The sequence below is a fragment of the Antechinus flavipes genome, chromosome 1 (genome assembly GCF_016432865.1).
Source record: "Antechinus flavipes isolate AdamAnt ecotype Samford, QLD, Australia chromosome 1, AdamAnt_v2, whole genome shotgun sequence".
Lineage (NCBI taxonomy): Eukaryota > Metazoa > Chordata > Mammalia > Dasyuromorphia > Dasyuridae > Antechinus > Antechinus flavipes.
The window spans coordinates 393,498,655-393,524,794 of NC_067398.1; the positions used below are offsets into that span (position 1 = coordinate 393,498,655).

General features: G+C 31.4%; 1 protein-coding gene across 2 annotated transcripts in view; it reads left to right on the forward strand.

Moving 5' to 3' along the window:
* ADCY2 (adenylate cyclase 2) overlaps positions 1-26,140 on the forward strand; it is a 596,450-nt gene that overhangs the window by 527,546 nt on the left and 42,764 nt on the right. For both annotated transcript variants that reach the window (XM_051969830.1, XM_051969831.1), the window contains exons 17-19: positions 3,989-4,105; positions 10,773-10,942; positions 22,741-22,825. In XM_051969830.1, coding sequence (XP_051825790.1) covers positions 3,989-4,105; positions 10,773-10,942; positions 22,741-22,825 — 372 coding nt within the window. The remainder of the gene's footprint in view (positions 1-3,988; positions 4,106-10,772; positions 10,943-22,740; positions 22,826-26,140) is intronic.

A 26,140-nucleotide genomic window follows, 5' to 3' on the forward strand; every position in this document is an offset into this window, starting at 1 on the left:
TCTTTGGTATTAATGTTATTCAATTAATGAACTATGGTGTTCTCTTCTTTATAATATAATGGTTCTTTCTGGGAGCAGATTTCTTGGGGAGGTTTTCTGGAGGCAGCCTTAGTATCAGTTCAGATCAACAATCACCCCAAATGCAGCCAGGGATTAAAGTACAGTCTTTTATTGTCTCTTCCAAAATCTTATCTTCTTCACTTGGGGCTCGACTAATTTTCGGGAGGCCTTCTCTCTCCTTGGTTCCAAGAGCTCTTGCTGCTAGTCCTTTGCCTCTGCTCTCTTCAGCCTCCAGCCAGCACAAAGGTGGTGGAAGATGGAATAAATCTATCTTGCCTCTGAGAAAGAGCTTCTGCTGAACTGACTGACTGGCTCACTGAAGCTCTTTTTATGCTCAGTGTAAAAGGTTGACTCCTTCTCTGAGAGAATGGGATTATGGGATCTGAGAGTGGGATTATGAGATCTAAGAGTAGGATTATGGTTTCTGACTTGTGAATCTCCCAAAAGTGTGAACTCCAATGAGTACTTAAATACATTAGTGAGCTAAGGATTTGCTAAGTACCATGCTAAATTAGGCAATTGATTTATCACTTTGTCAGGATTCATGCTAAGGTGTGAATCAATAAGCATTGTATCAATTCCATTGAGTTAACATTAGAATTCTAACATCTCCCTTGAGTTATCATCTTGTTTCAAGTTGAGTTAACACTAGGATTCTAACAATGAATCAATAACAATGATATTTATTAATATCTATCCAATCTGGGCAGCTAGGTGGTGCAGTGGATAGAGCACCAGCTCTAAAGTCAGGAGACCTGAGTTTAAATCTGGCCTCAGACACTTAACACTTCCTGGCTGTGTGACCCTGGGCAAGTCACTTAACCCCAATTACCTCAAGGGGAAAAAAGAAGTCTATGAGTTTAGGGACTTTGATACATAGAAGTAATTAACTGTTTATTGATTATTTTTTTCTCCATTTGATTGAATAAATTATATTTAATAAAATTAGGTAGTGATCAGAGTTTTAATTAATAAGAAAGTAGTTACAAATTGAATAAATTATACTTAAAATGAATTAGTAATTCAGAACTTTAATAAAAAAGTAGTTACAATTTTATTAATCAATAAAGAAACAAATACATTCCTGGAATATTTTAGAATTTGGGATTATGAGAATGAATGTGGTAACAAGTCAAGCCAACTTAAGGGGGTGACCATCTCATATAAAGGAAGTTAATCTAAACACACACAAATTATATGGTAAGTAAATTAGCTATACAAAATGCCATGAAATCCAACTGAGAGAAAGAAATTATTACTGACTGGGGGAGATCAGGAATGGTTTCCAAAAATAAGTGGGAGTTCAGTCATGCTTTAAATAATTGGTGGTAAATGATCAAGTCAAGAAGACAAAAGATGTTCACAGCAGAGGGATTAATGTGAATGAAAGTATGAAGACAAAAATCAAATCGACAATAATTTTTTGTTCATTAACAAATTTATTTTTAACATTGATTTTTTAAAAATTTTAGTTCTAAATTTCCTCCTACCTATTAAGAAGGTAAGCAATATGATATCAATATACATGTGACATTATTCAAAACATTATAAGCCATTCAACAAGAATATGTTAAATGTGAACCTAGGGATTCAAAGAACTATGCACCCTTGGGATACAAAGAAAAGCAAATGACAGACCCTATTCTAAAGAGCTCACAGTCTAATGGGGAAAGTCTTGTATAAACAGCTATATGCAAATAAGATATATACAGCATAAATTGAAGATTTATATAAGATTACATGAAAATTTATAAGATATAGAGAGAAAACATTAAAATTAAGAGGAATCAGGAAAGCTTCCTGAGGCATCAGGATCTTTAGCTGGTACTTGAAAATAGGAGACAGATTAGAAAAGAATCCCAGGCATGAGGGATCCACCATGTTTGGATTTTGGAAGATATAGAATCTTGTTTAAGGAACAGCAAACAAGTAAATCATAAGGAGTCCTTAGGATGCAGATTCTAGTCCACTTTGGAGATTGTGAAGCACTGTGAAGGGAAAGACGTGATCTTAAACTTAAACATTATGGGATCTGAAAGTAGGATTATGAGTTACTGACTTGTGAATCTCATACTGAATACTGACTTATGAATCTCCCAAAAGTGTGAACTCCAATAAGTACTTAAATTTAGAAAATTAGAGTAGACTCAAGAATTTCTAAAGTTGCTACTCATATTAGGTTTTATAAATTGTATTCCGTTTATTATAATAAGCTCCAGACAAAGTACAATTTAAAAAATACAACATTGTTGCATACCGCTTCTCAGTATCTGTAAGAAGAAAAAAAAAGGAAAAGCAGAGCCTCAGTCATTTTTTTTTTACTTTTTCCCTTTCACATGATGATATGATTAAGAATTTAATGTTATGCTTTTAATATCTGGAATGTCTACTTTTATAAATCCCCAAAGTAAAGCATTTTCCTTTAACTTGTCAGTCCTTGATACATTATTATGCAGATGGATTATATTCTGCTCCCCCAGAAGCTGTATTTATAAAATATTGAACTCATGTTTTTTACCAAGAAATTTCTCCATTCCTTCCTATCTGATTTAAAGGTTTTGTTTTTTCTTCTTTCATGGCTCCCATAGTAGCAGTCAAATAGTGATGATAATGCTTTTGATCAATTCTGTAGCAGCAGATCAGTAAAACTCTCAAGCTTCTTTGATTTTTTTAATTAGCATTTTTCTGAATTTCATTAAATGATATGAAAGCTGAAAAATATTCTTTTCAGAATACTAAATATGCTAAATAATCATAGTTAATTTCTAACTGATATTTATTCTATTTAGCCAAAAACCTAAAGTGGCTATTATTTAAAATTTTTCAAGGAATCTTTACTAAGAGAGTAAATTGAAATGCATTTGATTTTAAATCCTAATTGTATAAGATTTTGCTATATGCTAGGAAATTCCTTCTAGAATAATCAGTAAAAGTAAAATATTTTGAGGTAAAGAAATAACAGTCAAGACTTTGGAAAGTTTTAAATCTGACCAATTTGGTGACAGTAACTAGTTTCTTCCTTAGACAGAAGCTTAAACCTCTTCAGCTTCACTTTTTCTTTTTAAAGTAGAAATTGGTACACTCTCTGTTTTATAGATAAATTATCACTTTTATTCAAGGTACTAATATAACTTTGAAAGGGACCAATTATCCTCATTTCCTCAGGATCATGTTACACTGGATGTATTTGTCTTTCTAAAGGATAAATCTTTCTCAGAATTTTACTACTTTTAATATGATGATCTATTCTCTCAATACCATGTGTCTAGGAGAATTCCTAATCTTTAAAATAGTGGAAACATGTGATATTGATGAAAATGGGTCTAAACCAACAGTGAGCAACATGATATCATTTTGCTCATTAATTTAATGTATTTTATCATAGACTTATAAATGCTGGTGGATTAATTTAAATCAAGGTCCAAAAATAAGACCAATAAAAGTTCAATTGAATACTTTACAAAGACTTCAGTCTTATTCATTGCGATTTGACTTTCTACTTAATCCCTCTTAAAAATAAAAATAAAAAATTAAAATGAAACCCAAATGCTATGATCAAATAGCATTAGTTCTAACATTTTTGAATTTTTAAATAAATATTTGACTAACAAATATTCCAAAAGGACTTCCAAAAGGATTAGTATCCTTAATATTAACTTATTATTTTGGGATAGTGATCAGATGTTTAGCTAATAATCATTCATCTTTCATTATAATTTTTAAAAATCTTCAGAATTCCAAGTAAAAAGCCATTAGTAAATTTAAAGCAAAAAAAGACTACCCATCTGTCAAGAAAAGTAATTAAATTTTTCTTTTACCACAAAGGAAACAATGTATAATTAATGAGTGAAAATTCATCCTCCTGAGTTTCCTTTCTTGATAATAGCTTATACTAATAATACACTGTAAAATTATTTTCCTCTCATAGTTTTTCCTGAATGAAGCAGAGATAATGCTCCCTTCAGATTCCAACACTTCAAATTTAAGTCTCTCTGACTCAACTGACCACAAATCTCAGAATACACAAAAGTATTTTTTCCTGCCTGTAAGTATATTTTATTTCTTTTTATATCATATTATGCTTCACTCTATGAATATTAGGTTGTATCCATTTATGCTAAATGGTATTGGAACTATAGTTCCAAGTTTTAGTTTAAGAGGAAATAAGTATATCAAAAGATTATGTGTGTATATATATTATGTGATATATACATATATCAGAGTTTCTAATTTTATTGTCTCTAAATTGTCTTTTAAAATGAACTAGGCAATGGCTAAGACCTTTTAAAAATGGTAAGCTCATCCAGAAAGTATATTTCAAGTGAAATCTGTTTAAAGTCAAATATAGATAGATAGGTACACAAATACATACACATAGAAATGTATTAAGTAAAAAGACCAGCTTAAGGCTATGTCATGACAGCTAGTAACTTTTAATTTAAAGTCAGAAGTCTTGGTTTTTAGTTGTGGTTTTAAAAATAGGCAAGTCAATGTCTCAGACATCTCAACACCTTTCTCAGTTTTATAGATTCAGAGCCAAAAAGAATCATTTAGTCCAACTGCTCCATTGCACAGATGAAAAAACAGAGGTTACAAATGGCTTGTCTGTGGTCACAGAGGTAATAGAAGTAGAGAAGCTAGGATTTGAATTCAGGTCCCTAGGTACTAAAAGAAACATTTTTTCCCATATATTTGAAATGTTGTGCAACTCTTAAAGCAAAATAAAAATATCACCTATCTATTTATTTGTTTGTCAATTGTTCTATGTAGCAGACTAGTTTGCCAACTTAGCATATAATCTCTTTGAGGAAAAAAACAATATCTTATAGTTTTTCATTATTCTTCCTAACTTCCAGCTCCAGATACTTTCTTATATACATATCTTTAATAATTCCTAGCCAGTTGATACATTTTAACCAACAATTTGAACATTTCAAATTTAGCATTATTATAACCTCTTAAGTAAAGAGTTCCTTCAAATATTAAAGAATATGTGATATCATTGGTGTAATAACTTTCTTTATATGAATCTTCCACAGAGGACTAAACCAATGTGCCTTCCTCTAAACTTTTTTTGAAAGAGAGGCAAGGATATTTCATGATTTTCAATGCAACATTTGAGTAGTCCATTTGTTAGGGTTCAGCATCACAACATAACCAGTCCAACCTTCTTTTCCAATTATATGTAGCCTCAATATGCTGAAGCCCACTTATACTTATTATGAATCTTTCTTTGATCTTTGATTCACCTGTAGCTAACATTTTTTCTTAAATCAAGGTTTTCATGATTCATAGCTATGGAGTTTTATTGTACTGAAGGAAACAAATAGAAATTATTTTCTAGTTAAATACTCTTTCCCCCTGGAAATGGTTTATACCAAAAGAGAGATATTAAACACTTCATTTTAAATACTGACCATTGACTAGATCATACAGAAAAACCTGATTTGATTCTCACCTTACTTTGCAGCCTACCTCCTCGCTTTTCCTAGGTATCAATTTTAAACATTCACATTGTGTTTTTTGTGATATTCATTCTCCTTTGGCTCCCCTACTACCTGTCTGAAACTTTCTTTTCATTCTCCTTTGCTTGGTCATTAAAAACGTTTTACTCTTTAACTCTGGTCAAGCCTTGAGGCTCTGTCTTGCACAGTACTCTCTTTTATCTCTATATTCACTCAACTTTCTACCTTTGTACTGGATATCTCCCCTGCAAGAGTCAACTACAGTAGCTGCTCATCCATACCTATTAAAATACTGAGCATCCTTCAACACTTAAGTCAGAAAATCTATTTCACAGCAATCTTTCTGTATCTCCCTGGTTGATATTCTCTATCCTCAAATTATAGTTCATTTCCTTAACTATGTAATCATTATATCCTTAGAATTTACATTTGCAGAATGTAAACTCTTGGAGGACTTGGTCTATATTTTATATTTGCTTCCTCAATGCATAGCATGGTGATATTTGTACAGAAGACACATAATGAACATTGGTGAATTGAATATAAACAAATCCATTGTAGAAAACTATTGTAGTATAATAGGAAGGACACACTACTTGGAGTTAAGAGCTAGAATTCAAGTCGTTCTCAGCATTTACTATCTATGGATCATAAGCCATTTAGCATCTAAACTCAGTTTTCTCATTTGTAAAAAAAAAAAAAAAAAAAAAAAAACTAGATGATGTTATATGTACAGATGAACAATGTTATATGTATAATGAACAAAGTGGTTGGAGGAAGGAAACAAACATTTACTCAAGTACTTATTATATCCTAAGCCATTTATAAATATCATCTTATTTGAACCTCATAACAACCTAGATGCTGATAGGTAGGAAACTGAGATAAATAAAAATGAAGTAATTTGCCTAACACAACAAAGCTAGTGTCTGAAGTCAAGAGTTAAAATTAGATCTTCTTGACTATAGGCTTTGCCTTCTACCTACTGTACTATTTAGCTGCCTCTACTTGAGACTGAAATGCTTTGCAAATGTTAAAGTACCATGCAAACATGTGAGTTGTCATCATTTTATCCATAACTGAAATTATATCTTTGTGATCTAATGTATAAATTCTACTTCTTATGCTTAGTATCTCTTGCACTGGGGGTAAATAACTGATGTTTCCAAGTTCTCATTTTCTTCCATAAAGTTAAGAGTCTATAATAGATGGCTTCTGAGGTTCTATAATTTTTTTGACCATTATTATTAAACATTTGATTTGGAGTAGTGGACATAATCCTATTTATTTTATTTATGAGAAGTATTGCGCCAAGAGAGGTCATCTTGATGATCCAACATAGAGAAGATCCCATTGGTGATTCAGCACCTAGCCTGCTTTTTTGCACAGAATAAGTACTCAGCAAATGTTTGTTAAATTATGTAATGTTGCATTTGATGTTAAAATTCTACATGACCAACCTTAGAGGTAAGCCTGAAGTTAGGATAAAGCCCAACTCTGATATCCTGATCCAACCCTGAGATTTTAAAAAGAAAAGAAAAAAAGTGATTAATACTTGAAGTATATTTTAACCCCTTCTTTAGATAAATAGCTAATTGATTTGTGCTAATTTCTATCATTTAAAAAATCGTAGAACATTAGCAGCATACCTATATAGACACAGCAAAGAGAACACTTGTACTTAGTTTCTAATCATATATTATAATGAAAATATTCCTATATTGAAATCAATTTTAAAAAGAAAAAGTAGCTTGACTGGCAAGGGCCATTTCAAAATTAGTCCAGCTAATATTTTAGATGAATTTGGCAGAACATGACTGCTATTACTTAGAGAAATTCTATATTCTTCTATGACCTCATTTTAAATAAAAGCAAATCATTAGAGGCCCAAGTTAGTGGGAGTGATGGGAATGAAAGAGAGAACATTAGGGAATATGGAAGTTAAAATTCAAATTTATTCTGTCTTAATAGTTCTGCTAAAATAAAATCACTTAAATGATTCATAAACCAAAATGGGGGCTTACAAATTGTCCCAATCTGTTGTAGCCATTTTGGAGTTTTCATGAATTAGCAGATCACACCAATATTGCTAAAAAGTAATGGATTTTATTATAGAGAAACTGTGGTGTTACTCTTTATTGCAAAAAAAAAATTAAGGGTAAAAAATAAGTCAAAGGCAATCTATTCTAGCCTATATGAATTGAAAATGAAAATATTCTGTTCAACATAGTAGAAAAGTGATCATACTTTAGTTGGCTATATCCTATGAGATAGAATCTAATACTCCTCAGGCAGCCCATTCTGCTTTTGGATAGCCTGGTTAAGAATTTTAGGAAGTTCCTTAATATAAATGGGGCTTTATTACTTTATCTATAAAATGAGTGACTTGGGTTAGAGCTAGCCTTAATTTTTATTTTAAGTAAATTAACTTTCAAAAATCATCCAAAATGAGCCTCAATATTGGAAAAACTGTGTGAGGTATTTTTAAAAACAGGGACATTCCTGGACTCCTACAATTCACAGTTTCCAATAATTGACTACTTGATTGGACTCTTCAAAAGATCAGCCCTATTCACAACCTTTCCTTATAATATAATATAGAACTCTACAAGCATGAGGAAGGAAAGAAAGAATTATACCATCTTGTTATTACTTGTTATTACTTTTCATCTTTCCTGCCATTTTTTTGTATGCCCAGAAAACTTCATAATGAGACTTTAATTATACTCTTTTCTCTTTCTCATATCAGGGCAGTTGTAATATATCAGAATTAGTTACTCCTAAGGAGGTTGCAAAAGAGAAAAAAGCTACTTTTTTTAAGTAGCTTTGGCTTAAGCTATCTCAGCTTTCTCCTCTCCATTTTTGTTTCAAGTTGGTGGGACTTATATTTATCTCCTGATAGGCAATTCTACTTATCTTTACAAAAGATTTGTATTGAGGAAGAGGGTAGGATCTGGGACTCAGTTAAAAATTCAGACAAGTGGTCTTAAATGATTAGTCTTCCTAATATATTAGATATTTCTTTTTATGAAATCAATGGAAAGAACCACAGATGAGAAAACTTATAGTTTAATATCTTTGTTATATGGTGGCAATAAAGAGCAGGACAGTGATGAAGAGAAGCTCAGAATTAGAGAAAAGGAAACCTACTTCCAAGATTAAAATTTTATTATGTAATAAATATTTTAGACATTCATAATTTCACATTTATTATTTTGTGTTATATATTATGTTGAAAGTTTTCACTAGCATTGAATTCCCCCAGAATTAGTCTTCTTTCACTTAATACGGAACATTAGGTTGTACATAGTGTAATTAGGCCTTGGATCATGGTATGATTAAAGAGCTTACCTTATCTTACCTTATTCTACTAATAAAAAAGTGTTCCTTGTCCTTGTGTGGTTTTAGTATAAGAATTGATATTAACCTATATCCCACCAGAAGCAGAAAGACTGAGTAGCATAAAGAAACAGAAGATAAAAGCTGGAGCAAATTGTTGATGTGTATGTATAATCGAGATTTTCTCAAAAATCCTAGATATCATTCTCAGTTAAGTAGAGGGGGTATTATTTTGGAGAGAATATAAGGTGAATGAGATAGAGAATCAATTTAAGAAGAAGTAAAAGAGTCTTGCTTCAGTGAGGGCCTAGCTAAGACTGGAAATCAAGTCTTCCTGACTCCAAGGCAGCTTTCTATGCACTGTTTCTCTTCAGCATGTTCCTTACTGAAAACAAATTGATTTGGTATGTAGCAGTTGTTGTTGCTGTTGTTTTTTGGTTATTTATTTGCTTTTTAAATACCCAGACAATGTTTTCAGAATTGATGAAAAGGTTTCCACAAAATTAGATTTATTTTTCCCATTAAATAAATGTTTGGTAATAAAACCAAAGCTAATCTAAAAGAATCACTTAGTAATTGAGTATAGTAATTATAAGTGTTTTAAATACATATTGTATTAAATAGTTAAAAGTAATTTGAAAAAAATCTGTTGAGCTAAGATTTCATTGTACCATTTTAAAATAAGATAAAAAAAGTTAACTCTTTACTGTGTCACTAATTAGAAATAGGCAGTATAATATACTTATCTACAAATAATAAATAATGAATACTATATTACATAATTTTATATATACATATATATATGAATTATATTTCATATCATAATGAATGAAATTGAGAAGCTAGACACCTGGTTTCATCCCACCACTACTAATTTGCTCTTTTGTTTTCTAAGGCTCAGGTAACTTCTCCCAAAAACCTTCTCTGATCCCCCAGCTAAGAGTCTTCTCTCCATAAGTTTTCTTTGTACCATACCTATTGATTTATATTGTATTTTGTATCCCCTTCAGTTGAATGTAAGTATCATCACAGCAGAGACAGTTTCAGCTTTGTCTTTGTATTCCCAACACCTAGACCAGTGTCTTGTACATAATAGGGACTTAGTAAATATTTGTTGAATCAAGTATTGCTTTATAAGGCAGACTCAATAGTATTTGCCACCAAATATTTAGAAATATTTTAGTCAAAAGCAATATGTATTTTTAAAAATTTCCTTAATTGTCTTGGAAAAGACTACTTAAAACTAAAAACATCTCAGAAGACAAAAACTGTGGAATGATGTTTAGAGAAAGTCCCTGGGTTCTAGACCTACCTTTGACAAATACTCTCTTTGTGACATAAGCAAGGAGCTTTAACTACCAGTATCCTAGGTAATGCCCTAAGATTAGAAAAAATCAAAGTTGTCAAACACTAGATTAGAGGGATTCTGTATTACCATTGAAACAACTGCCTCCTACCCAAAACAAACAAGAAACCATCAACACTTAAACAGGTTTTCAAGCTTCATTTGATGTCAGAACAAGTTTTCTGGATATAGGGATGGTTCTCATGGTTCCTAACTTGTAGTATTTTCCATTTCAATTAAATAAGCACCATTCTGAAATAGGTTAAATTGTTACTGTAGTCATTAAAATGTAAACATTTCCACAGTCTTTAGGACAGGCATCATTTAGTTGATGCCAGCAGAAAATTCTTCATTCAGTTTAGACCAGATCTGCACTAGTCTGCAGATTGACGGATAAAATGTTATTGACTGGGATGCCGGTTTTGTGATAATCTTTAATGTGAATTATAGTTACATAAGGTTTGGAAGTTCACAGTATAATGATTTTTCAATTTGTTCTGATTTTCCAAATCAGATCTTAAATATGTTTCTTTTTTGTTTTGTTTTATTTTCCCCATTTCTAGTACTTCATTTACAGCTGCATTCTGGGCTTGATATCCTGTTCTGTTTTCCTACGAATAAACTATGAATTGAAAATGATAATCATGCTGATTGCACTCGTGGGTTACAATATCATCCTCTTACATACTCATGCCCCTATACTTGACGAATACAGTAAGCTTCTAATTGGCAGGTAGGTTGCCTTCTGCTTACATGAAGTCTTCTCAGTTGTGAATGATAAAAATAAAATCTAGTAGTGGCTAAATGCAAAATGGGAAGATGATTGTTATTATTCTACTGTTACAATGCAGTAATTGTGGGAATTGAGGACATCCTTGAAAATCATTTATGAAAGTGTTTACACAGTTATTACAGTGGAACAGAAAGGAAATTGTTTGAAGGGAAAGTTTACAGAAGTTTTTGTTACCAATATGGTCCAAAATACATCTGTATAATTGCCATGAGTCTTAGTAATTTGAATTATGATTTAGTATTAGGCAGCACACTTTGAAGAGATTTCCTACAAGGTACTAAGGCTGAAAAAAAATAGAATATAAATTTTCTTCTACACTAAGGAATTGGGAGAAGGGAACTGGACTTCATTCATTCTTATTGGTCTTAATATTGTTCCAGAAAATTGCTTTAGAAAATTATCTATTTTCACTTATATCTTCATGCACACTCATTTTTCATCATATTGTTTTATTCTTGTTGGAAGAAATATTCTCACTGGGAAGTACATTAATGTACTACAATTTGTGTAACCAGTTAGCCATTTAGTAGGCCTCTACTTTGTTTACAATTCTTTGCTTCCACTAAATATGCTGCTATAAATATTTTGATATATATGCGGTCCTTTTGTCAATGATCTCTTTGAATGTGTATACCTAGCAGTGGAATCCCTGCCTTAAAGCATATGGATAAATTCGTTGCTATGTTTTCCTAATTGCAAATTGCTTTTTCAAATGATTTTACTAATTTGCAATTCCACCAATATAGGACAATAAATATTAAGTGCTCACTATGAATACAAATACAACTAAAGATAACCCACAAAACGAAGTTAAAAAGTGAGGTATAAGGAAAGGAAGAAGTGAGAAAAAATGATACTGTACTGGGGCATATTGGAGAGCTCCACTAGTGTCCAAAAGCAGGGTAATTGAAGAGAAATATGGAGAAAAATTGTGCTGAATCCACTCTTAAAGTGGGTCCAGGGACTTGACCTACAATTACAGGGTACAATTAGAATAGCAAAGAGTACTGACTGAAATAAGAGTACCAAAAAGATTCCTTCTTGTAAAACAATGACATTTCCCTGTGATGAGTTTCCTTGGGAAGAAAGGCATGACAGAGTTTTAAATAACTCCAAAAGTGTATCTGGTGTGAAATTACATTAGTGTATCATTCTTACTATTCGTTAGGTTTCTATAATACTTCTAATATTGACTGAACATTGATTCTTTCATTTATATTTTCAATTATTTTTTCAGAAGACTGAGAATATACTTGTCCTCCATTGTACAAAATTCAGTTATCCATAATTACATTACATATCTGTATACATACCACTTTAACAAGTGCTTTTCTTATACTAACATTATAAGATTAGAAATCAAAAATTTTGCCCTCATTTTACAAATGAAGAAATAAGTCACATAGAAATTAAATGATTTGTCTAACACCATTGACCAACAGAGAGTACAGTGAGTACCTCAACCCAGGTCATCTAAATTGGAAAAATTGAAACCCAATTTTTATGATTCCAACTCCAAGGCAAATTACACTATAATATGCTACTTATTATTGGTTACAATAAATTATTTAAATATTTCTAATTAAATTAAATTTATTTTATGATTTATAAACAACCATCAGGGCAATAACTAAAAATTTCTCATAAATTGTAAAAATATTAAGAAAAAAAAAACAAGCTGTTTCTTTTTGATAGAAAAAAATCAACTATTAAATTCCCAAACAGAATATTGTCATCAATCATTACTCATGTTCACATGAAATTTATGGTGTATTCTAAATTTCCATTTATTAGAGTTAAAGATCATGAATATGGCATAAATCTGAAGCAAATTAAGAATATTAGATTGAGGCATGTATGACAAAGAGAAAATGATTTCCAGAGAGTGGGTTGAGTACTTTAGGAAACATATAATCTCTCTAAATAGCATCACCAAGAACACTAGAGTAGATATTTAATAAATAATAATACCTGGAATTTTACAGCACTTAAAATCGTCTTCTTAGGGTTTTAACATTTACCATTTTATCTTTGTCCTCAAACCACTTTAATGAATTATACTGGACCAGTGCTTTTTATAGATTTGGAACCAGGCAAGGGATTAAGATATAGGGAGCCAAATGATTTGCCCCTATTCTACAAAATGAATTAATGGTAGATACAAAAGAGGAATCCATTTCTCTTGCTTCTTATACTTATTCCCTTTTCTTTTAAAAATATTCTTAATTTAGAGTATGGAAACTTTTTTAATATAATAACTATTCCAAAATCATTTCCTTTAAACCTTATGTATTTTATTGTATGCATTGAAAAACATTCTGGGAAAGCATCCATAGGTTTTATCAGACTACCAAGGGGGTCCAAAAAGTAGATCAGAACCCCCTCTTTATAATTTTCCTTTCTTGTTTTTGCATAAATGGATGTTAGGTTTTATGAAATTGTTTGTTTTGCTTTATTTCTCAATATAATATTCTCTAGTATTTATATTCATAGTGGGGTATTGATTGTGATTTTTTGATCCATTTCCTAATATATGTTTTTATTATGATTGTGTTCACTGTTTTTTTTAAATATTGGATCAGTCTTGCATTTCTTATGTATGTATAAATATATATATATATACACACACACACACACACACACACACACACACATATATATATATATATATATATATATATATATATATATATATATATATCCAAAATGATCATAATCAACAAGTTTTGAGACAGTGCCGCAGGGTTTTTGCTATTTTATTTAAAAATGTTTAATCAATATTCATTAGCAATATAACCAAATATAAAAAATTTAATATATAAATATTTTATTTTGAAGGCTTTGTATTATTTTCATGTTTTACATAATCTCTTGAAATAAATCAAAAACTATTTAATATTGCTAGCTTAAAACAAATAACAGAGATTTTGAGAGTAGAAGTTTGGAGTCAACACCTGAACTCCATAAGGTTCAAATGATCTATATTTTATCAAGTATGAAGAATGAAGTTATAGATCTTCTAATCATTTCATTTTTAGGAAATTGATTTTATCAATATAAAATTTTTAAAAAATCAGAGTTTACTTAAATTTCAATGAACTGCTCAAATCCCATGGACTGCTCACATTTTTTTTTCCTTCCCCCTTGTCTGAGACCTAGGGAAAGAATTATCCTTGCCCCATCTGAATAACTTATTTTAGGTTCATCAAGTGTTTCAAGTGTTCCTCAATATTTCCACTTATGCTTTGTACTAGAACTTTTAAAACTGAGGATCAAGCTCATTATATTTCAGCATTTTTAGCTAAGGAATCTAACACACTATAATTATGGTGAGTCTACTCCATTCAAAGTCCCAAGAACAAATATTATTCAAGATATATGTGTAATGCCAGAGAATCTGAGACAAGATAGAAATCAGAGAGAATTTAATAATTTATTTAAAAAGGAGAGATTTACTGGGATCAAATGGATTCATGGTTTGGTCCCAGGGCTGAATGAGACTATCATCTCCAAGAATCCAGCCAACAATATGAGTTCTCAATGACATATATAGATGTACTCAGACTCAGGGGTAGACTGAGGCAAGGGCGGAATCAGGGTGTTGAGAGCAGGAATGGGACTCTGACACCAAAGATGGGATGACATAGGAAATGGGATGACAAAATGGGAGGATGAATCCTGAAGATGGAGAGAGGCATTTTGATAAGACAGTATCTGATATTCTGATGGCTTGGGATGGGGAGAGGCATTCTGATATTCTAAGATATAAGATCTTTTATCCTTATCAAATATTCTGATAAAGAGGGAGGGGTGGTTTCACAGGACTGAGCAGACAATTATAAACTGAAGCAGAATAATTAGGGAAACTGAGTCAGGACAATAAAAGAGAACTGTGGCATAACATTCCACACTCTCTCTCTCTTCTGAATATTCAAATCATTGAATTACTTTCATCTAGAAGGTCTTAGCACCACAATTTTGACCAACCCAATGCAAAGCAAATAAACCAAAATAAAACTAGAAAAATGCAAGGACTTAAGGCAAGGGCAAGTCTCTGATAACCCCAGTTATTAGCATAAAAACATTCCTCCTTTAGGAAGGCACACAGGCTTCCCTGTTGCAGAAATAGCAGGTCCTCTGCAGTTGGGGAGCATCTCAGCCAGAGAATCCAGTTTGAGATGGACTGTTCACTGTGAGTTAGGTCTATGGTCATTTGTGCATTTAACTCAGCCTCTTCTTACATAGAGAGTAGCAGTGCTCAGGACAGTCCTGCTGCCCATTCTAAGATGGGCACCCCAAGTCTGTCAGGGACTCCAAAGAGGGTTAAAAAGTGGAGCCTGGAGTAGCTCCATCTGTCCCTCTGATAGAACAGAAGCTGCTACTAAGAAACAGATTTCTGAGCAGATTATGAAGTTAGACCAAAGCACCCAACCCCAAACTATTAGAGACCTGAAATCAAAATGCTGAAATACTAATTAAGCAACTGGGTAACAAGAGTGGAGAAACAGATCAGAGAGACTGCCAGTCCCAGGACAAGTGTCTGATTTCTGGTTGTTTCTAAAAAATAATCCCAAAAACTGAGTCTGCCAGGGAAATTCCAACAGAATTAGGGATTTCAAAGATAAAACATAACCAGTAAATCATAGTCCAGTAAATTTCAAGCAAGGTGTAAAAACGAAAAGGACTGTTTAAATAATTTCCAACTCAATCTGAACTAATGAGATAGGAGCAGGGCAGTAGTGCCTAAGAAAAATACATTAGTTTTCCCAATTTCCTAACCAGTTTCTTCCTTCCTTTTTTTCTCACAGAAAGGAATTATCAAATGACCATTCCACATATGAATCCCAAGAGTGAATCAAAATTCCTATACATAACAAATTAGTACAGTAAGTTTCCTAAAAATCCCTCATATAGCAATAGTTACAAATCCATCCCAAATTTTAAACACATGGTAATAGAGGACCCAATCGGGATTCCTAAATTCCTCATATCAGTCCATCAGGAGTAAGGGACAAAGCTTCATTCAAAACTATTTCAAGCTGGGCACTGGCAGGAGACTCTCAGTCCATGCAGAGGATACATGTGGTATGGCCTGGCGTGCTGACCTAGGTCCCAGAAGCCAGTATGAATTGGTCAGCAGCTTAATAGATTTTTCTTCACATTACAGGCCCCATAAATAAATTGCAGTTAGGTCTCACTGTGCTAACTGTCCTCTCATTATTTGGAAATCTTTAAAAACCTGAATATACACAAACACAATATCCAACAACAGATAGATGGTCAGGCTAAATACTTATTTGCCCAAATATTTAGGATATTATGATTACATATAACCAGGCTGGAAATAGCAAGATATGACATAATTGAATTGCATTAACAATTTCTGTGACAATTTCTCTGATTATACAAATTAATTACAAGAGAAAAAAAATGCAGGGACACAACCATAACATAAGAAGTTAAAATTTTTCAGCAAATACCCAGGGAAAGAACTCTGGGAGATGACTATGAACCACTACATAGAATTCCCAATTCCTCTATTTTTGTCCATCTGCATTTTTGATTTCCTTCACATGCTAATTGTACACTATTTCAAAGTCCAATTCTTTTGATACAGCAAAATAACTGTTTGGAAATGTATACATATATTGTATTTAACTTATACCTTAACATATTTAACATGTATTGGTCAACCTGCCATCTGGGGGAACGGGTTGGGGAAAGGAGGAAAAAAAGTTGACACAAAAGGATTTGCAACTGTTAATACTGAAAAATTACCTATGCATATATCTTGTAAATAAAAAACCATAATAATAATAATAATAAACTTTTCAGCAAAACAGGATAAAATAGCTTTAATTCATTTTTACTCCAGTTAATTGTCCCACTAACTGTCAGAGGGTGGAACTTTAAAACTCCCAAATAGTATTAACTATAAGTCCAAGGAATTTTACTTCTAATAATAAATTCTATTAACCAAAGTTTCAGATAAATCCTAAACAGATATTTATCATAACCTTATATTTATAACAGTAGGAATTTGTCAGAGTAAATTCACTTCTTTCATATCTAAGTAGATGTTTCCATAAGTGAACATTATATATACAAATCATTTTGCTTTTAAAATACTCAATACATAGACAAATATTTCAAATTACATATTATCCATAACAGAAACATTTTCAAAAGGACAAAAAATATTATTTTCAGAGACCCTTTAAATGACCTCAGGATGACCCAATACAATCAATTAAAACTTAAAATATCCTATACAGACTATCCTAATACCACATAAAAGAATCCAAGAGGTTCATAAAACTGTAAACTTTTTAGAAATACCATAATCTCAAATGCTAACCTCAAGTGCTAATATTATCTCAGATTTGTGAATGAGGAACCCAAAAGAAAACAGAGATCAAGAAATTTTCCCATAATTACACACAATGTCTGAAGCTCGATTTGAATTCAGGTCTTCTTAACTCTACCAGTGCTCTATCCAAGCCGTCACAATATTCTCTGATGTTTGAGAAAGTTAGAATAGATTTCTAAAACAAATATAAAAGTTAGAAGAGGTCTTTAAACTACATTAAAAAAAAAGTTTCTCATATAATAGATGAAATAACTTAGTACTCTAGAAGGCAGCAATTGACAAAGTCATGCTATTTTTTTTTTTTTTTTTTTTTTTAGAAAAGATGGAGTGAGTGATGATAATGAGATAATACCAAAACTAACTGGACTAATAATTATTTGTAAACCTGGGTTCAAAGGATAACAATAATGATTCAGTCAACTTGGCAGGAAGTCTCCAGTAAAATAGTCCAGTGCTATCTAACATTTTGTCAGTAATTTAGATAAAGGCTTAAATGATGACATGTTTATCAGATATTCAGAAAACACAAAGTTAGGGGGGAATAATAGCATAATGGACAGCAGTCAGGACCTGATAAACATACTGATGAAGTCCTTGGTCACTAAATGGGTTTGGCAGAGAAAGCCTGAAGTACAGATAAAATGACAGGGATCCCCTCAACCTTACAATCCCACCCCTGTGAAGATCTTGGGTAATCCCATCTTCCTGTATTCAATCAGAAAGCCAAGTTAATCCCAACTTAAATTTCCCCTATAAATCTGTCCATGGTCTATACCATCTTTGCTGAATCTCTTTTGTGTTAGCTCACCATGCCTTTTTCCCATCTCCTCCCTCATGCCTCAAGATGAATTTCTCCTTCTTGTAGCTAACTAACTCTTTTAAGGTGCTAAATTCCTCTACAAATATAGTCTGCCAGTTAATGGCATATTTCTACCTCATGATTTCTACCTCTTTCTTTTGGTTAATTGTGACTTCCACTGGGGAACTTGTATTTTCCATTGTTAATTGTGTAAAGCCCTTTCCTTGCTAACTATATGCTCTCCCAAATCAATTTTACACTTATCAGTCCTGGTGTCTTTTTACCTCTTTATTTTTTCTGTAACTTCTCATAAACAAAAATATGTTTTGGCATAGAGAAAGGCCATTGTGGATTTGTTACTTTATTAAACCCAAATGGTGCCAAATCCCATGATTTGGTGCAGCTTACACCAATCTCATCATATACCAAGTAAGGCAATATTTAATAAGGATAACTTAAACATTTTATATTTTGGTCCCAGAGATCAGATTTATTAGTTTGAATTTAAGGGGTCATGGTTAGACAGTAACTCAATCTGAAAATGATCTGATAAGTTAGAGAATATCCTAAGGAGTGCAACTAGTATGATGAAGGGTATCAAACTCATACTACTTGAACATCTTTTGAAGGAATTGGAGATATATATTCTGTCAAAGAGAAGACTTAAGAGTAATGAGATCATTTTCTTCATGTATCTGAAGGACTGTCACATGGGAAAGAAAATAAACTTTTCAGTTTTACAATGGAATAATAAGGATATAATAGAAAAAACAGAAAAATTGCACAGATTTTAAGTTTGCAATAAAAGCCACATCCTACCTCCATAATTATGGACAAATCATTTAACCTTTTAGAAACTTGGTCTCTTCATGTGTAAAATGGGGATAATAATGTTTGTATTACCTAATAGGATTATTATGATTTGATTCATAAAGATCTATAAATCCAAATTACTATTGAATTATCTATAATTCCTAAATACCTTAATAAAAATTTAAATATATCCTTTCCCTGTGAGGAAATTGTGAACACATTATTTATATATAATTTGGCAAATGGTTCACATTTAGGAATAATAACATTTGTATATAGCACTACAGTCACTTGCACATAGATGTGAAACTAACAAAATGGCCTTGATTCTGTAGATTCCACATAAAAATAAAACTTTTAGATGATAATACCATGTATATATGTATACACACACACACACACACACACACACGTATATATATATATATATATGTATATATATATATATATATATAGCTCATAATCTCTAAAGATCCTCATTTTAACTCCCATTCTCACCAACAAGTCTCAGATCCCAGAGCAAAGTTAAAAACACCCACACAGAATTTTACTACCCTCTGAAGATTCAGGAATGATTGATTCTCTAATGCCTTCAATTTAATCGCCCAACAGTATACTTTTCCAAATCCCTGGGATTATCAATTTAGGACAATTTACTCAATCAGCTTTAAGTAGTTTTCAGAAGGAGATATTTACTTAAATGATACTGTGATTCTAGTTGTTATAAAACATCCCTCCTAAAATCTGATACATTGTCCTACAAATTCATATGGAAGCTAAAGGAAAATGGATTCAGATGTAAGGACACCTATGGCAAAGAGGTTAATTTATCACTTTTGATTGTTGCAAATTCTTTTCTTTTGTTCATCAGGGGATGAAGAAGTTCACTTTAAGCATAGTGAATTTGTATTTTCTGACCTTGGATCTCAACACAGATTCTAATATCAGTCTTTGCTATCCTGGGATGACAATACTGATGAGAAGATATGAAATCCAAAGTCTTCCACAATTCACATTCCAATTATAGTTAAAGTTGGGGAGAGAAAGAGGTCACAGAAAATCTGGCCAAGGCCAAAGTCTTCTTCTTTCTCCCTGTCTTGCTAGCTTTTACTTAGGTTTTGCTGGAAAGCTTTCCTTTTTTTTCCTGTCCACCACTTGCTAAAATTCCCCAATTCAAGTTAATTCACTATTTTTATATAAGACCTAGAGGATGTGAAGAAATCCCTCAGCCAATTGCAAGAGACTTCTTTAATGTCATTTTATTTAATCCAATGGCTTTCAAGGGCTTTTCACACAATCTAAAGCCTATGAATAAGATTGATTGATTGTACCCATTAATCACTCACTTTAAGTAGGTTAGAATAACTTGATTATGATCAATTAATTGTACTCTTACATAATACACAAAAGAGAAAATTATGAACTCCATGAAGGTTAATAGAAATAGTAAGTTCTTTTTCAAAGATAGTTGAAAAATTCTGGTTTCAAATTTGTTGACTACTAATCATAGCAATTCAAAGTTGTGAGAATTAGGTTTATTAAGAGAGAAAGTGTTAAATAAGAACCTACCAGAACCTTGGGCACTCATGATATTAAAAGCATATAAACCAGGACACAAATCTCCTGCACCTAGCAAGGATGTTCTCAGAATACACTATAAAATAAGACCCTGTACATATCCTTCTCTCCTACTGAATCCTTATTGTATTCTCTGCCCCAGGACTTCTTAATTTTTTTCTACTCACAACTCCTTTTCATCTAGAAATTTTTATATGACCCCAGGCATATAGATATGCAAAATAAGTATATAAATCAAACATTTACTGATAATAAATCATAATTTCTCAATCCCCACATTCAGTTATATATGAAATCATGACCCACAATTTAAGAAGCTGGCCGCTACCCTATCCTTTTTTTTTAGATCTTTCATTGTTTCCTGTAATTTTCATTCATCTAACTTTCTAATTTTTATTGTATTTTGTCACTCTTCTATTAACTCTCTTTTTTTAATATAATTACTGAAAAATAATCAAACATGTACCGCTTTAAAAATTTTAATATATTTAAAATTTTTTGTTTCCTCAAAGAGCCCCTCCCCTTTGATTTTTGAAACTGGGTTTCTCTATCTCTCCCACGCTGGAAGCAACGCATTCATTCACTAACCTAAACCCAAAACTAATAGGTACAGAAGCTATATCTTGATCTGCTTTTCTGATCTAGCTAAGGTACCTACCCTTAGGCAGTCTTCTGATTCTCCATTCCTAGAGACTCACCATATTGGTGCCTGGTTTAGTTCAGACATTGAATCAACTTTAGTCTTACTTCAATTAAGAACTTCTCAACTCAAGCAATTAGCCTCAGTCACTTTAGTATCAAGAAATTATGTATGTTGAGTGACTAAGTCATTTTGACTATTATAAATATAAAAGGATATATAATGGAAGATGATCTCTGAATCCTGAGAAAGAACTGATAATTAGAAGGATATACAGAATAATTATACACATATAGGCATATTTGTGTCTAATGGTAGCTATCTCTAATACAGGAAGAAGAAAGAAGAAAAAAATTTTTAAAAAGAAATTTACATAATATATGTTTAAAAGAAATATCAAGTAGCACAAAATTGATTTGAGTTTTATGCACAATCATCTTTTTTTTTAAATTATACTGTTATAGAAATGTCTGCTTTATTCCATAAATTAAAAAACAAATAAATAATATTTTTAAACTATGTGTCACCATGCTCTGCTCAAAAAAATCTTTTAGATAAAATTAGAAAACAAATAGATACCCATCAATTGAGGAATGGCTGAATAAGTTATAGTATATGAAAGTAATGGAATATTATTATTGTATAAAAATGATGAACAGGTTGATTTTAGAAAGGCCTGGAAGTTTTACATGAATTAATGCTGAGTGCAATAAGCAGAACCAGGAAAATATTGTACCCAGCAACAACAAGATTTTGCAATGATTAACTGTGATAGATTTGCCTCTTCTCAGCAGTTCTGTGATTCAAGACAATCTTAATAAACTTTTAATGAAAGATGTCATCCAAATACAGTGAGAAAACTATGGAGACTAAATGTAAATCAACACATGCTATCGTCACTTTTTTCCCCTTTTTCTTCTGTTTTTATTTTTTTTTCTTCTAGGGTTTCCATTTGTTCTGATTTTTCTTTCCCAACATGATTCATAAAGAAATATGTTTTTTTTTTAAAATGTACAAGTATAACAAAAAAAAAAATGTTGTTTTTACCTGTAACTGGGTAAAATACTTTAAAAAAACTTTGTCAATAAATAGAGAATTAAAGCAAATTCAATGTAATATAATGAGTAAAATCAGCTTTGTAAGACCACAGCTGTATACTTGTTTGTATATATCTCTTATTATTTTTATTTGACTTTATAATCCATATAACAGGAAATATGTTTCAATTATCTTTGCTGTTGTCCTTAGTACCCCAATCTCCAGCACTTACTATGTTGAGAGGTGATATTTTCTAGAATTGAATAATATAAATTTAAACATTCTCCTTACAACAAATTAAAGTAATTATTGATTCTAGTTTTACTAGTTTTACTGCAGAGTTTCTCCCAGACTAGAAATAAAACACACAAGTTCTCTTTAATTTGAATCTTAAAATAGCTATAAATACACATAAGTGTAAGACTAAAGACTGAAGACTATAACTTAAGAGCTGTGCCTGCACAAATTATTTTTCTATTTGTATTTTGTTTTTTATGTAGACCAGGCATCTGGAAAGATCTAAAGACCATGGGTTCTGTGTCTCTCTTTATATTCTTCATCACATTACTGGTTCTGGGGAGACAGGTAAGAAATCTTCTATTTATATATTTATAAGAATTGTTGTATGTACCTATGTCTTTATTTTTATGCAACCACATCTGGGAGTTACTTGTGTCAAAGACAGTAGACACAGCCCATAATGACAAGGTCTGGATATGCAACCTGAAGGGTAAATATTTTTGATTCTTTGATAAGAATAGGCAAATAAATGCTTTGAACACAGAAAATCGGCCTATGTTCTTTTAGTTTCATTTAAGACTTAAAATAGCAAGTCATCTTCTGAACCTATTAAAAATATCTATAATGTTAGAAAAATGAGACTATTGGGTGGGGAGAATGTCCATTTGAATAAAGGATTTTTTCTTTTATTTTGGAATACATATTCTGAGGTGTATTTCTGTCTCTGAATTGTTATTTTAATGTGGATGTTTGCAAACAGGATGTTCAGCTTAAGGAAGAGAACACTTAGAGGGGGAATATGATTGCAGTCTTTAGTATTCGAATGGTTGTCATGGAAAAGAGGGACTAGAATTAATATTGGAAAGTGAAACTAGAAGCAATGAATAAAGTTACAAAGAAACAAATTTCTATTTGATGCAAGGAAAACTTTGCCAATAATTCAAGTGGGTACAAAATAGAATGGGATGCTTCAGGGGATAGCAAGTTCGCCCTTATTAGAGGGTTATGATGTTGTTGTTTTGAGGTAATCAAGGTTAAGTGATTTGCCTAGGTCAAACAGCTACTAAGTGTCTGAGGCCAAATTTGAACTCAGCTCCTCTTGACTCTAGAGCCAGTGTTCTATCACCTAGCTGTTCCTCATTAAGAAGTTTTCAAAGAGATATTATTGAAGAAATCTTAATCAAAAGGAAATTAAATCACTTAGATTCTGGGATCCCATTAAATGCTAAAAATTCTGTGGATTACTCCCAAAAAAATCTTCACTCCAATATTTTTTATTGTGTTAGGAAAATGGTCCTGAGCAATGGACAGAAGCCTCTCAGTAGAAGCTCAGAGCACCATAATACTGTCCAAATCCACAAAGGGAGTCTCATTTCCATTGTGTTGGCCATCAAGTTACAAAATATTTTGACATCAACAATTCATGAAGAACAATAGCACTCATTGACTTATGAAACTGACTGAATACCCATAGGATCTAAAATCATATAAAGATCTAAAGTCATAGATCCTGGATATATTAAAGTAATGTCTGACCAAATCCATAAGGCTTAAAAACTGAATCAAATAACTGGTCTCTGTGTCAGAGAAGTTAATACAAATAACTATTTTACAAAATAAGTTAGCTACTTGTAAATAACTGATATATTGTTCATTCACATGGTCCCTAAGAAATAGCTTAAGATGATAAGTTAACTAAAAGAATTAACACACCCAGTAAAATTTCTAACACCTATTTAAAGAACTTGCGGTAGATGCTGCTGGCACAGTTTAATTCAAGGTCATATTTTTTCTATAATAGTTTTGTTTTCTTTTTTTAAGTAGCAAGGAATACTAGAAAGCACTAAATTTAGAACTAGGAAAGCTGAATTTAGTTTCTGGTTCTGACATTTATTTTCTGAATGACTTTAAGCAAGCCTTAACCATTCACTTTCCTCATATATAAAATAGCCTTAAGAATATTTCACTAACTACCTCATAGACTTATCTTGAATAAAGAGCTTTGTAAATATAAAAGCGCTATAAAAATGTCATTATTATAAACATTATTATTTTCCTAGATACCATATGTTCCAGTAAATTTAATGCATTCAATAAGTAATGTCAATTTAATGTCAGCACAATTGTTTCCAGAAGCCTGTGGTAGTATTTTTAAACCTCTATTTTCTTCTTGAATCCAAATATTTTGCAAACTCTTGCATTTTTCATGATAGCAAATGATCATCTTTTCTAATTTGCTTTTTAATTTTCACAGTGCAGTTATTTGTGAACTCAATTATTTATTTTTTGCTAGCCTATAGTTCATTTTGCCTTAAGGTTGATCCTTTCTATCACCATTCTTCTTGAAATATAAAGGAAAACAAAACAAAACAAAAAACAAACAAACAAACAAACAAAAAAACATGTTTTTACTGCCTGAGTAAATTAGTATTTTTCTCTTCTTTAAGAAAAATACATTTTTAAATTGGAATTTAAAATATGTATTATACACAAAACCAGAATTAAACTGTCATTTTTGCAAAGATCAGCTTAAAAAAATATTTACATTGCAATTTTAGGATACCAAAAATAAAGGTGAAGGCCTTTTTTCATTGTTATTTAACTTAAAGGTTTAAAGAAAGGAAATCCTTTTAATGGTCCTTCCCTTCTCTCCCAGTATCATATCATGTTCATAATTTTCTTCTTTATCACTTATAGTTAAAGGAAAGCATACTTTCTAAATAATTTCCCTTCAAAATCTAATACCAGTGATACTATAATCCTACCCTTGTAACGCAACTTCATAAATATTATCTCCATTCCCTCAGATGTGAATCCCTTGCTTTATAAATTCATAAACTTTTTTGTTGTTCTTGGATGGGTATGCACTGGGGACAAATGAAACATATAACAAGCTGAGTTATTTGGCAAAAAAAGAGTTTAAACTCACTTTGTAAAGGTGAATCTTCTAACCTTATTATGCAGGTGCTTATAGGATTCTCTAACATTATTATCTATTACTTGTTTAAGCATTCAAAAGGCAATTCTGACTGGTACCAAAATTTATGTTTTATGAGACACATAGTTGTTTAAAAAAAAAAAAAGAAGAAGAAGAAATTTGCAGCATAGAATTATAATGTTTATATAGAGATTTTTTTTAATTCTAGAATTTATTTATTATGTGATATTTATTCATCTAACTTCTATAAAACATATTGTACATGGCAAATAGTTTGAGATTGTCATGTTGAATGGTCATTTACAAAGATTTCATTTTCTGTGTAATGTTAATTGTTTGATTATTAGTCTCATTTTGAATATATGACTATGTCAGTGTGCTTTTATAATAAATGTATGCCTTGATTGTTGTGGAAAATAATCTATATTTTCAGGAGGGGAAGGTGATAAAGAAGATTTCAAGAATGTCTGAGTTTTCAAATAAATAGATTTTTAACTTTCCATTTAAAAACTTCTTTGAAAATTCTTTAGGGCATGTGGTTAATCTAAATTAAACTACAGGAAGAATATATCTGAGTCTATTTATGTAGACCAAAGTCAAATAATCTTTCTCCTCACTTTGAAAATAAGGGATATTCATTTGTATCTCATTTGTGAACTAGGCCTTTTGTTTGTTTGTTATTTGTTCTTTTCTGAGATGTCACTTAAATCTTCAATCAACTC